We start from the raw sequence: 16968 nt of genomic DNA, 5'->3' as shown, positions 1-16968 counted from the left end.
GAGGGCTATTCCGGAGGGCCATTCCCAGGGCACATTCCCGGGGCATATGCACATTCTCGGGGCACATTCCCGAGGGACCGTCGCACCGGGACCCCGCCCGCCGCAGGGTGTCACGGCCCGCAGTGCCCGGGAGGGGGCGACACTCCCGCAGGTGCGCAGCCCCTGGTGCCCGCTCGGTGGCGCTGTTGCCGCCCGGCGCGCCGCCCGCCGGAGCAGTCGAGTTCGCGGTGCGCTCGCTGGAAGGTCAGCGCGGCGCGGGGCGTGCCGGGAAGGCGGGGTCTTCCTCCGGGGCAGCCATCTTGTCCTGGCCGGGGCCGAGCCGAGGGGCGCGGGACAATGAAGGGGTTCCCGGTGGCCGCTTGCTCCCTCTCGGTGAGCGGGATCCGGGCGCGTCGTGCGCGGTGCGGGAGAGCCGCAGCTGGCGGTGACAGCCGCAGCTGGCGGTGACAGCCGCTGTCTGGGCCCGGGGGCTGCGGGCGAGCCTGACCCCGGCCAGCCCGGGGCGGTGAGCCGGGCGGTGGGCGGCGGTCGTGGCTGTCGGGCTGCCCGCGGGGTCCGTGTGGGTTCCGGGGTCGGGGCCGGGCCGGTGGGCGGGCGGCGCGGCGGGACGGCGGCTGAAGGTCAGACAGGCCCCGGGCTTTGGCAGAGCCGCCCCGGCAGCGGCGCACGGGGCACGGAGAGAAGGGAGGCGAGGGAATCCCGCCGCGCTGCAGAAGCTCCAGCTGCCTGAGATGAGGCGGTGCCCTTGGCATTGCCCCGTCCTGGGGGCGGGCGGCCGGGGAGCAGAGGGCTTCTCCTGCCCAAAGGCTCTCGCGGAGCTGGCGGACAGCTGGGTAGGACCTGTGCTGGATGCGCGCTGGAAATGCGCTCCAGCGGGATGGAGAATGACCTCTGAGTGACAGCGTGTGAGTCAGTTTTAGATATGCGGTAGTGGTTCATAAATAAGTAGAGTTTAAGACTAGGTCTCTTACCAAACCCTTGGTGAGGGAGCAAAGGAGGTTTTCCTAGATTCATACAATGAACAGTCTCTGGTGAAGCAATGGGAATTACATCACTGACATCGGTACAGCCCAGTGCAGTGGTGTTTCTGTCACTCGGTTTTCACCTTGAGATGCATGAGAATTAAGTTATCTTTTAATGAGAGTAATATGTAAATTTACTAGTATAAGGAACTTCTAAAGCTAGTGGAAAGTAATAGCATTTCAGATTTGAAATCAGCAGTCTTGTCATTTCTGTCATTTCTTTGCCAACTGCTGAATGCAGGGCTCTTGTGGTACTCACCTCTTCCTGTGAAGGACTGCTTCTGGTTATTAAAATCCTAGCATCATGGAATGATTTGAGTTGGAAGGGACGTTAGAGACTCCAGCCCCCTGCCATGGGTAGGGACATCTTACAGTAGACCAGGTTGTTCCAGGCTCTGTCCAACCTGGCCTTGAAGACTTCAAGGGATGAAGCATGCAGAAATTCTCTGGACAACATGTTCCAGTGCCTCACCACCTCACAGGGAAGAATTTCTTCCTAAAATCTAATATAACTCTGTGACAGTTTAAAATTATTTCCCCTTGTCCTGTCACTATGTGCCTGTGTAAAAAGTCCCTCTTTATCTCTTTCAAGAGCCCTTGAAGGTACTGCAAGGCTGGAGGGAGGTCTCCCTGGAACCTTGTCTAGGCTGGGCCCCCCAGCTCTCTCAGCCTGTCTGTGTCGCAGAGGTGCTCCAGTCCTTTGATCATCTTCATGGGCTCCTCTGGACCGATTTTAAGAGGCCCTAACTGCAGTCTGGGGACTTGCCTCCACGTCACTGTTTTTACTCCAGTGTTGAAAGTCCTTCATTGTATTTCTACTTTAAAGTCTGATTATTTTTCAGTATTTAAGGAAATTTGACGAACTAATTAAGGGAATCCATTCTCTTATGCTTTCTCCTTTAGAAGAGATTTTACTCACTGAAAGTAGCTCCTAAAGTTTCATCTTCACCAACTGCAGCAAAGGTGAAATTATCTCCAGCGTCTCAGGATCTTGAGGTCAGTATAAAAATACAAGTTGGTTTTTTCCCCCTCTCTTTTAAATTTATTTTTTAAAACTCGGTCAAAGCAGAGCTGTGATAGTACTTCCACTGAATGAAAACAAAGGTATTTTTCTTTTTAATACAGATCACAAAATTACCAAATGGCTTAGTTATTGCATCTCTGGAAAACTTTTCTCCTGTTTCAAGAATTGGTGTGTTTATTAAAGCAGGCAGCAGATATGAAACCACCAGTAACCTGGGAACTACTCACCTGCTTCGTCTTGCATCTAATTTGGTAGGTGTTTATTGCCCTTGTTATTATGTTGACAGTAGGTGAAATGGTCAAAGTTTATTATTGCAAAAATAAATGGTATGGTAAAATTTAATGTAAGAGATCTTAGGAAGTGGAGAACAATGTACAGTGGTACTTGGTTATGTGGTTCAGTGTGGGAGAAATGATAGTGTGTCCTGGAAGATGGGAAGTAATACTCATTTATAATTGTGCTTTCCTCTGGTGTCTTAAACTAGATAGATAGATAGATATATGTATATATAGTATATTTGTATTCAAATATACACATAACTAATTCTATTTAAGCTGCAGTAATAATTAGTTCAGGTGGTTGATACAAACTCAGTTTTGTGCATTGTGGAATAATTCTGAGTAGTTTCTCTTAATGCTGCCATCAACTCAGTATCTGTGTTTTAAACAGCTAGAATTGTAAGTTGCCCTTTTTTTGTCTGTTTAATAGACTACTAAAGGAGCTTCCTCCTTCCGGATCACTCGTGGCATTGAAGCTGTTGGGGGCAGCCTGAGGTTTGTACCCACATAGAAAGATAATCTGTGTTGCTGAGATGCACAGGAGCTCTAGGACTGAAGGAAACATAAGACAATAAACACAAAATGTGTAGGTGGATAAGCTCATCGGGGTACTTGAATAGTGAATGTTGCCAAGGAAGATCTTGTACTTTTTGTTCTGTTAAGCTTCAAGGATGAGCTCATGATTTGTATCTTAGAAACACCTTTAAATAAACAGAATATAAATATTGTGCCCATGGAAGAAATATAATTTGTCTTGGAGCTTAATTTTCTTTCTGCCTTTGCAGACTTTAGGAAAAAGTTATTCTCAAAGTCAGTAGATTGCTTTTTCTTCCTTCATCTTTTGTGAATAGATTGCAACCTTGGGAGCAGTACAGACAGTAGTTAGCTGTTGTGAATTGGGGGTTTTAAGCCTAGAAAACAAGACTAAGAGGAATAAAAGAGGGATTTCACTGTACCTGCTTTATTTCAGTGTATCTTGAAATCATCCAGTAAGATCATCTTATCTAGAATTTGGTTAAAAATAGAGTTTTATGACTCTACCCTTTTTCTGGTCCTGTCAGTAACAAATATGTTGAAGGAAAAGGGAAGCATCGACCATATTTTCTGCCCAAAGAGAGTAATTTCTAAATTGCTTTATTTAATACATATGCACTTCTTTTCCCATGTTTTGTTATTCAACCTCATTTGTTGTTTTACCTTGAATTATTGTGGTATCTTAAATTCCGATGGTCACAACTCACTTGTTATTCTTTGAATATTATTACTTGAATACTGAAGATGTGAGTTTTAATTAAATCTGTTTCTGCTCTGTATGTGTTTAAACAGTCACCCCAGACAGATTTAAGGTTAAGTAGTTACTGCAGTCTGTATCTTGATGAATTTGATCAATGGGGAGTATGTGTGAAGATTCACTTCTGTGTTCTTTGCTGCAATGGATTTTGGTTTTTTTCTCATGCAGTGTGCACGCAACGAGGGAGACGATGGCTTACTCTGTTGAGTGTCTGCGAGACTATGTGTAGGTACCTGGGTGGGCTAGAAAGGGAATTACTGCCTTCTTCAACACTGCTTGGTGGTGAAGACCTGTCATTTTACAGGGTGGGAGGAATATCTGTTCTCATGCTTTTGTAATAAATCAGTAAATTACTATATTAATATTCAACTTCTATGTCAGGCTACTGAGCATACAAATGCTACAGAATGGAATTCTCCTACTTTGTACAGCAGTGCTGATAATTGCTCTGGCTTGAGTGATGTGTTTTGTTGTTGACATGTTGCTTGCAGATTAATTTGAATTGCTTTCAACTGCAGAAGAAGCACATGTTAGTTGTGTTTAATGCCTTTGTACCTTTTTTTATCTAGTGATACAGTGATGGAATATCTCCTGAATGTCACCACAGCACCAGAGTTCAGACCATGGGAAGTAGCTGCTCTTCAGCCACAATTAAAAGTTGATAAAACAATTGCACGTCAGAATACTCAAGTTGGTAAGTGTATTTTTTGAACCAGTGTATTGGCTCTGCAGGAGTTCCTTCAAAATAAAAAAACAGTTTCCATTTTGCTCTGTCACATGAACATTGAATTTTTCAGCTTATTGATAGGTATGCTCTTTCTGGGGTTATGGAACTTTTCTTAATACACAGATTTTTCCAACCTGTGGTAGCATTTAGCAAGTAACATGCTGAAGACATCTTACACCATTCTCCTTGACAGCTTCCATTTTACATTTTTATTTCTTCTCAAGTACAACCAAAGAATGTGCAAGTCATAAGTGTTGTTGACAATGTATTTGCAGAAGCTTGTGTTCTGAAAACCATATTTAGGTATTACTCATAGCTGTGAAAATAGTATCCTACAGACTCCTTGAATTTGTATGGTTATTTTGGTATAAAAACAGTATGTATTTTCATCACACTGAAAATGGGTTCCAGCTTTAGGGTTGTAAATTTAGATTTCTGTGTTTAAGGGAAAACAAAGAGGAAACACAACACAGTCTCACTCAGATCAAGCCTATTCCAGCATATGTTGTGTTATTAACTCATACTCCAAGATCACCCAGGTAGTTTTACTCAATAAACAATAATTTGTACCACTCTGAAGCATGTTTACCTTTGTAACCCATTGAAGGTGACAGTGTAATGTTGGAAAAAATCTGTGGCTCATAACTGAAGTGCTGCTATTTTTTAAAATTAGTCGTATTTTTTTTTTAACTTATATCAACTGCAGGTTGGTTTTCATAGTAATGTAATATTTTCAGTTAGTTATGTTCAGAAACAGAACTATAAAGAAAGGAATCTTTCTCTTGAGGAAAAAGTGTGAGCAAATATAAGGAGAATATCAAAACAGGAATTACTAGAATGCTATTGGAATGCAAAAAAACTGATGAGAAGACACTGACATCCTTCATCTGAGCAGGGAGATAGATGAGACACCTCACAAAGCTACAAACAGTATTCTAGAGAGCTGTTCTTTCTGAAGAACAAGGGCTGCCTACAGTGAAGATGATAATTAATAGGATGCTGCTCCCCTCTTCTAAACACTGATTGCATTTGTAGCTCGCTGTTGAAGCCAAAAAGTGTTGAGCATCTATGTTACTATATATATAAGTTTATTTTGGGTACTGTTTAGTAAGTTAAAGAACAGAAGGCCTCAGGCCAGATTGCTCTAGCCCAAGGATTTGGAAACTTCCCTATGAATTGGATTATTCCAGACCTGCTTTTGAAAATTGTATGGTCCTTAAAGTGGAGCACAGCTCCTTCATTTAGTTTCATTCATAACCTTCATTACATGTGGATCTTGTGTTAATTATCTGAAACTGTTCCTCTCAGGAGTGCTGGAAAACTTGCATGCTGCAGCTTATAAAAATGCTCTGGCAAACCCCTTGTATTGCCCAGACTACAGAATTGGAAAAATTACTTCTGAGCAGGTAGGGTTCTTTGTATTGTGCTAAATGTCTGCTTCAGTTTTTTGTCAGGAATAGGTGGTGAGAGAAAATTAATTTAGTATATATACAGCCAGTATTTACTACCTTATTAATCTGGTGTTGAAATAATTTATTTCCATGCAACTTTTAATACTGGGTACAGAACTGATATTTTTATTTAAAAAGATGGTTAATGTCAGTGGCTTACTGTTGACAGTAAGGCTGTCAATGAGATGCAGGTGTTCTTGTGTAAAATGGCTTTGCAGTTGTCACTGGGAAATGCAATAAAATTACATTCTATAGACAGTTCCTTTTGGAAGCTTTGGAATTTGCTCTAAGAAGTCTAAGGGGCTATGTCAGAAACACACATGATTTTTGTTCTTTAAACAAAATACCCTAAAATTTGAATTTACTGTTGCAGCTCCACCATTTTGTACAGAACAATTTCACAAGTTCAAGAATTGCTCTCGTAGGAATAGGTATGTATGTTCCTGAATGAACACTGCAGGTCCTATGGGAAAACTGCAGGAGAAATTGGAGTTCTCTGTAGAAGTAAACTGTTACCATAGGCTTCACTTTTATTGAACTGCTGTAGCTTTTCAGTGGCATTGCAAATACTTGGTGTATTGCAGGTGTATATCACTCTACCTTAAAGCAAGTTGCAGAGCAATTCCTAAATATCCGAAGTGGATCTGGTACTCCTGGTGCAAAGGCTGTTTATAAAGGGGGTAAGGATGTTTCTTTATCTATTCTGAGTGACTGATTTTCTGTTTATAAATAGTAGTATTCAAAGTTACAAGTGAAAAATATACAGTTGCACTAAATCTGGGCATTGGAAGTGACAGTTCAGGTGCATATCCCATTTAAATAAGCAGAAGATTCCACCATGGAAAGTTCTGGGATAAAACTGAACCCAGCTCTTCAACAAAGTTTTACCTGGGACATCATTTTTTTCTATAAAGTGAAAAATAAGCTGCCAAATGGTTTCTCTTGGCAGTTTTGCTAAAATTCCTGTAAGAGTAGGTGAATGGCTGTCAGGAAATGGAGGCAGGATTTCTATTTAGGGAAGATGTGTTAAATGTTGTAAGTCAAAGCAGTGTGTAGCCCTTTCAGAGCAGCATCTCGGACCATTACCAACAGCTATTATTTAGTTGGAGTATTAGATGTCTCTGTAAAGATATGAAGGGGAAAAAGAAAGTTTCCAGCATTTAATATTAATATTTGACTGGAATAACTTCAGTTTCTATAAGCCAGCATAAATATTATTATGAACAGAAAGTACACTATTTTCTGGGTATTTGTTATGTGGAGACTCTGGGTATTTGTTGAGTTTTATCATCTCACACTGTGTGTGGTTCAGGGTCAGGTTCAAATAAGGCATAGCAAGGCACTGGGTTGTGTGCTAGCAAGAAAAATTTTGAATGTTAGACTTTTTAAGAATTACCTTCAGCCTCATGCTCCCTTCCTGAGGAGGCATGCAGTAACTTCAGGCCTTGCTCTTCTCTTGTTGAAGGGAAATGTTTCTTTCCATGCCTGTGAATGTACAGTAGTTTCTAATTGAACACTCTATTACCTTTTTTCTCTTGTATTTCTAGGAGAAATCAGGAAACAGACTGGTGATAGCCTTGTCCATGCTGCTGTTGTAGCAGAAGGAGCTGTTGTTGGGAGCCCAGAAGCAAATGCCTTCAGTGTCCTTCAGTATGTTTTGGGTGCTGGGCCCCTTGTCAAGAGGGGAAGCAGTGTTACCAGCAAATTGGCCCAGGGTGTTGCTAAAGCAACCAGCCAGCCATTTGATGTAAGTTCTAAGGATTTTGGAACTGTAGTCTAGATTTTGGAACTGTATTCTGATTTTTAAGTAAAATGTGTATTATCTTTGAGAGGTAACTACCTTCAGCTAGAATCTTAATTGGTTCATTCTTGCACACATTACAGTGTATCAGGGAAGGGCTTCCAGTCTGATCTTTTCTCAGCACAGATGGAGTTTAGCTTCTTGAATTACAGTATTGTAGACCCTAATAGTAATTATTTTCTAATGCTTGAATTACTCTGATACTCAATTAATGATAATGTTTGTTTTTCAGGTTTCTGCATTTAATGTTAATTACTCTGATTCTGGGCTCTTTGGGATTTATACCATATCCCAGGCTCCAAATGCTAGGGAGGTGAGTTGCTGATTATAATTTAAGCATTAACAATATAACCTTCAAAGTAGTGTTTTGATTTGAGATTGTGACTGATTCATCTAAAAAAAAAAAAGGAAATTCATATGTTTTTCATATGATTTCCTGTATAAGAATGCTGCATATTCAGTTATGACTTAGCTCTGTTAGCTGGGAATGAGACTTGCTTTATGGGAAGGACAGATACATAATATGAACTGAAGTTAATAAAATGCCTTGAATTGCTGACTGTTATTGCTGATATACATTTGTAAGCCAGAGTATATAATGAAGAACTGTCTCTTAAAGCTGGCAGAACTGAGCACTTACATGAAAAATGTTGAGACCATATAAATGAATGCTGTGGTGCAGTTAAAATCCACACTGCTTTTGTGCATTTCTGGGAATACTTTACAGTGTTTTTAGTCTTGTTATAAAACTGCTCAGAATTGTGTTCAGGCAGACAATCCTTGCATTGTCAGCTGCTCTTCCCTTGAAGTTTCCAAGATACCAGATAATAGAAGTAATATGTTGAAATTTGATGTGGGAAGAAATCTTAAATGATTTCCTTTTCCTCAGGTCATTAAAGCTGCTTTGAACCAGGTGAAGGCAGTTGCTCAGGGTGGTGTCACTGATGCTGATGTCACAATAGCAAAGTAAGTCTGTAAAGAACTCTCATGTGTGTAAAGAGAATTTTCTTAACATGCAGCTACTTGTGAAACATACAGACTATTCTGTACAGCAGAGCTTATCCTGTAATTATTTCCATGGGAAACTACTCACAGTCCTGCATTAAAACTGAGCCCCTGTTAATATTTTTTTGAAATCTGTACTGATTCTCCAGTAGTGTTATTTCCTAATAAAAACTTGTTAGAGAAGTGTTAATATTTTCTGAAGACTGTTTCAATGTAAGAAATTAGCAAGTGTCAGCAGGTGCTGTCATTTTAATCATACTCTGTAGTATTAAGATGTGTTTAAATTAGAATCCTAAATTGCATTATTTAGGTAATTCCCTTTACAGTTACACTGAGCAATTCCCAAAACAATTATAATAAGCAATCTGTGCCATCTTCAAAGAAAAAGAGTAATGAGGGTTTGCAAGTGTAAAGCACTGAATTTGTGATGGTACACCAGTGCTGGAAATACCTGCCCCAGGAACATTGGGGGAGAGGGTCTCCAAGTGGTGCTAAACTGCACTGAGCTTTTAAAGCTGCAGTTGTGCAAAACAACAACATAGTACAGAATCAAGTAGCAAAATGTAAATCTTGTGTGTTGCAGGTATAAAATACAAGACTCCATGTAAAGCATAGTCACCCAAAATATGATGGCCTAGACATGATTGGTTCTGCCTTAGTCACTTGTGGCTAAAGGTGGAGTCTGGACTTCTTATACTGGCATTATTTGTTTTGTGTGTTGTGGGTTTTGTGGTTTTTTGTTTTGTTCTTTTTTAACAAAGCTGCCTAGCATTAGGGAGTTACATGTAGTGCTGCTGTGGCTAGTTTTCTTTTTCTTTTTTTTTTCTGGAGTTTCCTTTCTGGATTGGCTTTATACATTTCCTATATTCCTCCTTTTCCTTTATTGAAAAAAAAAAACCCAACAAACCCAAACCCAGTCAGTTCTATTTGCAGAGTCTGGCAATTCAATCAGAAATACCAAATTACTTAATAATGAGCTATTGGAATAAATAATTTTCTATCTTTTTGTTGTCAGAATAGAAGGATTGGCTTACAAAAATAAGGTTTTCATATGTAGCAGTGATTCTGCATGAAACACCAAAAACATAAACTCTTTTAACAAAACATGGAGCTATTACAGGAGTAGCCTGAGCATTTACATTCACTGCTTCTTTGTCACTTAGGACAAAATTGCTCTGCATGCAACTGTTCCTGATAGTTTGTCTAACTGCACTGGTTACCTCAGACAGAAAAATTCCTGAGCTAGAGATCTTCTGACTGTGTGGGAGGACAGTAGGTGTTCAAGTACCTGTCATTTTCATGCTTGGTCTGTTTGTGGTGCCTCTTTCCTAACCACAGAATCCTTCCCTATTAGACAAGGGACACCTTTCAAAATGGAATCTTGAGAAGTTCAAAAGGACCAAAACCTCATTGTATTTATGGGGTGGTAGGGAAGGTAATAGCAGGGCTTCCAAGCTTGCTCATTCTTGATGCTTTCTTTGATGGCAGAAATCAGCTGAAAGCCAACTATTTGATGTCAGTGGAGACCTCAAAAGGGTTGCTGAATGAAATTGGCTCTGAGTCCCTGGTTTCTGGCACACACACATCCCCATCTGCTGCTGCTCAAAAAATCGACTCTGTAGCCACTGCTGATGTTGTGAATGTAAGTATGTGTCAGCAGCCACAGGTGCTCCTTGATCACTGTGTCAGGTTTTTTATGGAAAACTGATGCTCATTTCTGTGTGTTTATAAACACACACATATTCTGTCTTTAAAAATAGAAAAGGCAGCTCATTTATAAATCCAAGCTGGGTATCTTTTGATGTCTTCACTTACTTTATTAACAGAAGACTCTTTAATACACTGTAAAACTAGTGTAGCTGGGAATTACGTAAAATTCTCATCTTCTTCACTTAAATTTACCAAAACTGCCAACTAATGGTCATGGAAAACTTCATATTAGTTCCAGTGCAGGTGATGCTGTGTCAAGGTTTTTAGGATTCCTGAGTCTAGAATAATGGGTGTGTTTAATAAAACAATTAAGCTTTCAGTGATAAATAGATGTAACTTTGTTGCTACTGCACATTATTTTGTTGCTTATATGTGAAGCTAATTTCTAAAAATCTATCATGAAGAGAAATTCTGAGATAAAAAATTTGTTTCTTCACAGTCATTGCTTATTTGTATTGCAGCAACTAGCAATAGCTTTAGTAGTAATGAGATACACTGTATTTTATGGTGTAATAATTATTCTAGGAATAACCATTTCTAGAGTTCATGCCTTTTATATCCAACTGTATCTGCTATTTCTGTTCACATTATAAAGTAATGAGCAGCTGCATTAGAAGCAATTAGATTTATACAGCAAAAGGAGGCTTGTTTACCTGATGGTGTATTATAGTAGTGCCAGGATTTGTTCTTTGTTTTAGTAACTTGAAGCTGATGAGTTGAGTAGCATCAACTCTGTTGTAGTGAATATTTCCTCATATCCACTTTCCTGATTTATTTTCAGGCTGCAAAGAAGTTCCTCAGTGGGAAGAAATCAATGGCAGCTTCTGGGGATTTGGGAAATACTCCTTTTCTTGATGAGTTGTAAAAACAAATCTGGGATGGATTTGATTCAAGATGGACCTGAGCTCTAAGTCACTTATGTTCTAAATGAATTACTACTAACTTGTTATTTATGAATTCAGTTCTTTCAGAAGGTTAATCTGGAGTAATTGTGAGCTTGCACTCATCAAATAAAGTGCTGAGTTCATACATTTTGTGTAGAAGTTTTTTTTCACTGAAAATGGTATATAAAAGGCTGATAAATCTGGCTCTGTACAGTGCAGGTAAAAACCACAGTGCAAAAACAAGATGAGTTTTGATCAATGTAAAAAAGGTAAATATGTAAAAAATGATCACCACAAGGAAGGCAAATGCAGTAATTACCACTGGTTAGCCATATATTCTTGCATATTCAGGAAAAGTTCTTGATAGATTGTCTCTGCCATCCTTACATGAATTCAGAAAGAGACTTGCCTTCAAACAAAGCTTGCAGTTCCTGCTTGTTTGGGACTAGCAGAGATTCTGTTTCTCCATGACTTCTCCACAAGTAGCACTGGAAGAAGCCTTTGAGGGGATTAGCCTTGTATAGCTAATACATCATTTGAAATCTCATAGGACATAATTTTTTTTTTAATTCTAGGCATATATTAAAAGCAAACAGATACAATACATCATAAGAAATTGAGGCTTTGAAGAAGCCAAGTTTTGAGCTGTTCTGAAGCAAAGCCAAGTCTTACAGACAGGATGCATGTGATCCACAAGGGCAGGAGGAAGAGGTCTCAGCATGGAGGAGGTCAAACACCTCTGGCTTGGAATGCAGGATTACACAGTGCACCAGCATCACTGTGGAGTGCAGCATCTCCCTGTGCTGCTCAAGTGTCTGGCCTGTATCAGCTATTTGCAAATTGCTGGTAACATGAGTGAGCTCACCACACTAACTGTGAGGATTTATACTGAAAAGCATCCCAAGTCTGTATCATCATGACTACTGGACCCAGAGTCATCCTCATCCTCAGTGTTTTCACTAATACTGGAAAGACACTGCATGCTATTACTTGAACATGCAGTAATTCCCATAGGCATTTAGTTAGCTATTTATGGGATCTTCATTTTTTCAAATGCTTGTTCTAAAGACAAGTTCTTCAATTCTGAAGCTCCTCTAGTATCAGACATTCTATTGTCCATTGTCCCTTGTGTACTCTTCCTTTGGTCTTTCCTTTCCACAGTCAACAGAAAAGCAAGCTCTTCTTTTTCTGCTCTTTCAGCATAGTAAATGATTGATTTAAACATAAAGGTTTAATCTCCTGGAAAGCCCCTTGCTGTGTGAGCTTCCTTTCTGCTGTTCTAGCCTAATTATCTCATTTTAATACTTGTGTTCCTTTGCCTGCCTCTGAGGTTTGTTTCTCTTAAAACTCTGTGCCTCAGAAAAACTTGGAACTGCCTTGTAACCCATCTAGATTAATTCTGCTGCCTGTATGGACCACCCTTATCACTGAGAGCAAGATCTTCTTAAAAGTTGTCTGCCATGACTCTCAGGAAAAGTGCTTTTTTTTTCCTGTTTAATTTAAAAAGTCCTAATCTTTTAATCACCTTTTGGGAGTTCAATTGATTAAGAAACAAATAAGCTTTGTACAGGATTGTAGCAAGAGCTCCATCTTGGTATCATCACCTGATTGTGTCTTGATGTGTTTTTACACTAATGTCCATTACAAATGGGCATGGCCTCTGACTTCAGGGGTTTTATTGCCAGCCAGAATTAATGCTCACAGAGGAGGGAGGAAAGGACCTTAAGAGACATTGTCAGGAGCAGCCAGACATGAGGTTAAGCAGGAGGTGCCTGCAAGAGCTGAGGCATTCCAGCAGAAAGCAGACACTGAAGATTTTTATGGAGATAAAAACCTCTCTTGCACCATTGAAGGTATTTTGAGCAAACACACACATCATGCAGCCCTGTCTCTTCTTGCTGGCATGGAGAATAGGACATGCATGCCTCTGTGCCAGTTTGGTGAGTAACTGTAGGATTTTAAGACATTAGTACCTCCCACTACCTCTCTTAAATGCTGCCTCCTCCTAAAGTCAGCAGAGTGGCACCAGCTTGTTCACACTACAAGCAGTAATAAAACTGTTCTTTTGGGTTCCAATTTGAAACTTTTCAGATTATACTCATCTTAATCAGATGAAGAGAAAAAAGTCCATAAAGATAAAATCTAATTCACTGCAAGAAAAGCTTCTAAGTAGTGCATTTGTGCACCTTACTTTTCTCAAGCCCCATACTCTGTGCATTGGTATTAATGCCAAAATCAGTGTGCTGCTTGTGTTGTCAGTAAGAGATGGAGCTTCTACAAAATGCTAGATTTTTTGCAAAATTTTACAGCTTTAGTCCTAAACAAAGTAAGGAAGTTGGATGAATTTGTTCAGTTCATGTTTAGGATGAAAGTAAGTTCATCCTAAACATGAATTGGACAGATTCAGCTGTTTGTTGGGTTTTTTTTTTTTGCATGGGGCATGTGCTGAGTTAGATCCAGGTGCTCCAGGAAGCATGCTCAACTTGTTTCTTTTGGTTCCAAAAACTAAGATCAGCTACAAAGGAACAAGGTTTGTTACAAGTCCTCAACCCACTTTACACCCTTCAGTACTTGCTGCAGCAAATCAAACACATCACATGCTGTAAATAATTTGATTCCTTGTAGCCTTTATTGAAAATGCTTTTGAAGCTTGCCTTCTTCAAATTGTTGCAAATAAAACTACTTATTTTCACTGATGCATATTCTTAATATTCAATTATTAGTATTCTAATTATAGGTGGAGAAAAAAACCCAAACAAACCCATCAAACCCAAACAAACCAACAACCAAATCAGTATATTTATACTTCTGTATATCAAAGGGTATTTTCAGGGAATGGATGAATGGTATTACATCCTAAGAAAATAATAATAAAAAAGTATTTAGTTCAAATTTATGCTCCAGATTTTTCCACTCATTTTTATACTCAGATCAAAAGTGCAAAGCCTTTTTCCTAAGGCTAAGAACTCCACTTGATGCTTTTTATTTCATCAAGCAAGTAGATATTTCTTCCTGGTACCTGCAATTCTGAAGAAAGGACTGCCCAAACTATAAAGGCACTGCTAGGAAAATTGTTCTAATTTAAAGATATGCATTTTCACTGTACAGCCAGTAAATTTCTAAATTACTTCATTACACTCCAGTCTTTGCTTCATAGATTTCAATGTTAAGAGACAATTTCATGCTGGGAATTACCATAGCACACTATCATCCCTGAACTGCAGTTCATGAGTTTAATGTAATTGGGCTGGGGACCCATGTGAAGCACTCACATTTACAGAGCTTTCTATTTCAAGTTTAATACAGGTGTCAGATGTTCCACAAGAAACCTTTAATAACTGGTAATAGTCTGCTACTCTGATATGGTTCATTTCAGGTTTAAAACATTTAGGAAATGAACACCTGTGTGGATTGTTAAAGCACAGAGATTAGTCTATTGCCACTTTGTAACTACTCTGTGTAATAAAGAGAAATAAAAAGCAAACAATAAGGCAAATTAATTTCAAGCCTTGTGAGGATTTGTGTTACTTGTAGAATGAAATTACTTGAACAATAATGCACTGAATAAAGAATTATATTATTCAAGTCTAGTTGCTATACAAAGGTAATAGTCAAAATATTTTTTGGAAAAAATCCGCTGGTGAATAGGAAATATGTTTTTGCTGGAGAACAATGTATAGGCTTAAATCTTGATCTAATTATGGAACAGTCACCATAGCAGCTATTTTAAGATCACAGGTATTTCATCACAGTGGAATGCTGGCACTGAGCTTTATACAGTTTGTGCTAGTTTCTTTTCTCTGTAATTTTGAACTGAGTTTCTTTTGATCTGTGTAAGTGTAAATAAATCAGAGACAGGCTCAAAGCATAAATGCAGAACAAGGATATCTTCAATGTAATTAAATTTTAATATCACTATTGGTTCTTTTTACCTGGTTTCAGCTTTCCATCATTAACTGCAGAGCTTTTTCCAACAAGGCTTGTTATCTGGAGATATGGCCCACCCTGTACCATTGTGAGGGCTAATCCTTGTTCATCCCTCCCAGTCTCTGCCATCAAAGCTGCAAGCTGGGTGTGCTGAGAGAAGTCTTCCAGTGCTGTCAACAGCCCTTTGAAAAGTGAGAGGAAAACTTTACTAGCTGAAAGTGTGATATCATTCTTCAATAAAAGGTTTAAGGAGACATTTGAGAAGGTGCTGTCCCCATTCTTGAGTATCCATCCAAACAGTTAAGCCTCTCATCCTTAGTTACTTCCTTAGACTGGCATTGTGTCCTGAGTTGCTGCCAAAAGACTACATAAACTTGCTTTCTGCAAATAAATACACTGAAAGTAGTTTTTACTTAGAAATTTATTTCTTAAAAGGTCACACATTTTGCCAAGAGAAGGAGCAACAGTGCTGTTACTTAAGTATTCATTACTAGCAGCAATATATTCAGGGAAGGTAGGGAACAGGACTCAAAATAACAGAACAGAGGAGTTTCCAGCTACTAAAGACTTCAAGAAAATACAGCATGCCTATAGCAAATGGATTTTTTCAAATCACTATTTCTTCCATGCACCAATTTTTTCTGGTTTAGAGGGAATAATTTCAGCTATTTTTCATCAAAAGCCTTACAATTTTCTCCACCCTTAAGAAAATTTGTCAAGTAGAGGCGATTTCTATGGGAGTTAAGTACAGGGCTTGTCCTCCAAATAACAAATCCTACTGATTGCTGTTGAACACTTTAAGATTACTGATATCTCCATTTTGTTTGTACAGTCTGTCATCTACGTAAAATACTTACATAAAAATAAACAGCACAGGCAATCGCCCACTTGGCTTCCCGGTATGTTCCATATAGACCAGTTGTGCTGCTCTGGAAAAAACAGGTGGGTGTTCACTGTTGGAAGGAAAAAAATGGAAACTATTAGATATTTTCCAAGTACCTGTAGATGTGGGGGCTACTTGGTTCATTTACTTCAACATTCCCATACCAGAATGACAGTATTGAAGGCACAGAGCTATTGTGGCCAAACCGGGCTGGTTTCCCACATTTGGTGCATTGTTCATTTTCTGGCTACGGATTCTCACAGTTCTGTATGGCTGAATCCATTGAAAAGCATGCCATCAAAAATGGCTGTATTTGGGTGAGATTTCCAGTCACAATTAATTAGATTTCCTCCCAAAGACAGGACACAGACACAACGCTGTGTAGCGCTTCTGAGGGGCTCCACAGCCGCCAAACCTCAGTCCTTCCAGTCCCCTGTTCCCATCAGAAGCAAAATTTCAGAATTTTTCTGCAATTTCAGCTCATGCCCAGCCTCGCAAAGGAATAAAGAGCAGGGACTCGAGAAACAGAATGCAGTTTTTTGGGGTGAACACCTCCAGCCCCTCACGACAGCCCCGCCCCGGGGCACCGCCCGCCCCACCCTCGCCATGTGCCCCGCCCATGACCGGGCCACACCCACCGGCGGCGCTTGGCCCCGCCCCGCCCGCTCCGCGCCTTCTGGCCAGCCCCGCCCTTGACCCGCCCACCAGCGCAAACTCCACCTATCACACATAAGCCACGCCCTTCTCCCACCAGTCGGCCCCGCCCATCTGAGTCAGGCCCCGCCCCGCGCTGCCCAGGGAAAGCCGCCGCGGCCCCGGAGCTGCCCCGCCCCTGCCCGGCACCGGCACCGCCCCCCGCGGGAAGCCCCGCCCCGCCCGGGGCGCGCGCCGGGGACCGCGGGTTCCCCTTCCGGAGCGGCCGCCGCCCCCCCGCCCGCCGGGTTCGCTTCCGGCGCCGTCCGGGG

General features: G+C 40.5%; 1 protein-coding gene across 2 annotated transcripts; it reads left to right on the top strand.

Moving 5' to 3' along the window:
- The first annotated feature begins 31 nt into the window (after nt 1-31).
- Nucleotides 32-11340, top strand: LOC118692544 (cytochrome b-c1 complex subunit 2, mitochondrial). 2 transcript variants are annotated; one of them, XM_036392445.1, is made up of 14 exons: nt 32-151; nt 1926-2018; nt 2148-2297; nt 2755-2819; nt 3784-3840; nt 4185-4309; nt 5651-5748; nt 6167-6224; nt 6378-6473; nt 7341-7540; nt 7827-7907; nt 8484-8560; nt 10088-10241; nt 11091-11340. In XM_036392445.1, the coding sequence occupies exons 1-14, from the start codon at nt 47-49 to the stop codon at nt 11172-11174; spliced, it is 1443 nt and encodes a 480-aa protein (XP_036248338.1). In that variant the 5' UTR covers nt 32-46; the 3' UTR covers nt 11175-11340. The 2 variants fall into 2 exon arrangements, with proteins under 2 accessions (XP_036248338.1, XP_036248339.1); XM_036392446.2 differs by lacking the exon at nt 32-151 and adding an exon at nt 256-372.
- The last annotated feature ends 5628 nt before the right edge of the window (nt 11341-16968 follow it).

This window comes from Molothrus ater, chromosome 16, assembly GCF_012460135.2.
Source record: "Molothrus ater isolate BHLD 08-10-18 breed brown headed cowbird chromosome 16, BPBGC_Mater_1.1, whole genome shotgun sequence".
NCBI lineage: Eukaryota > Metazoa > Chordata > Aves > Passeriformes > Icteridae > Molothrus > Molothrus ater.
The sequence above is the reverse complement of the archived record's forward strand: the minus strand, read 5'-3'. Positions and strand labels throughout refer to the sequence as shown.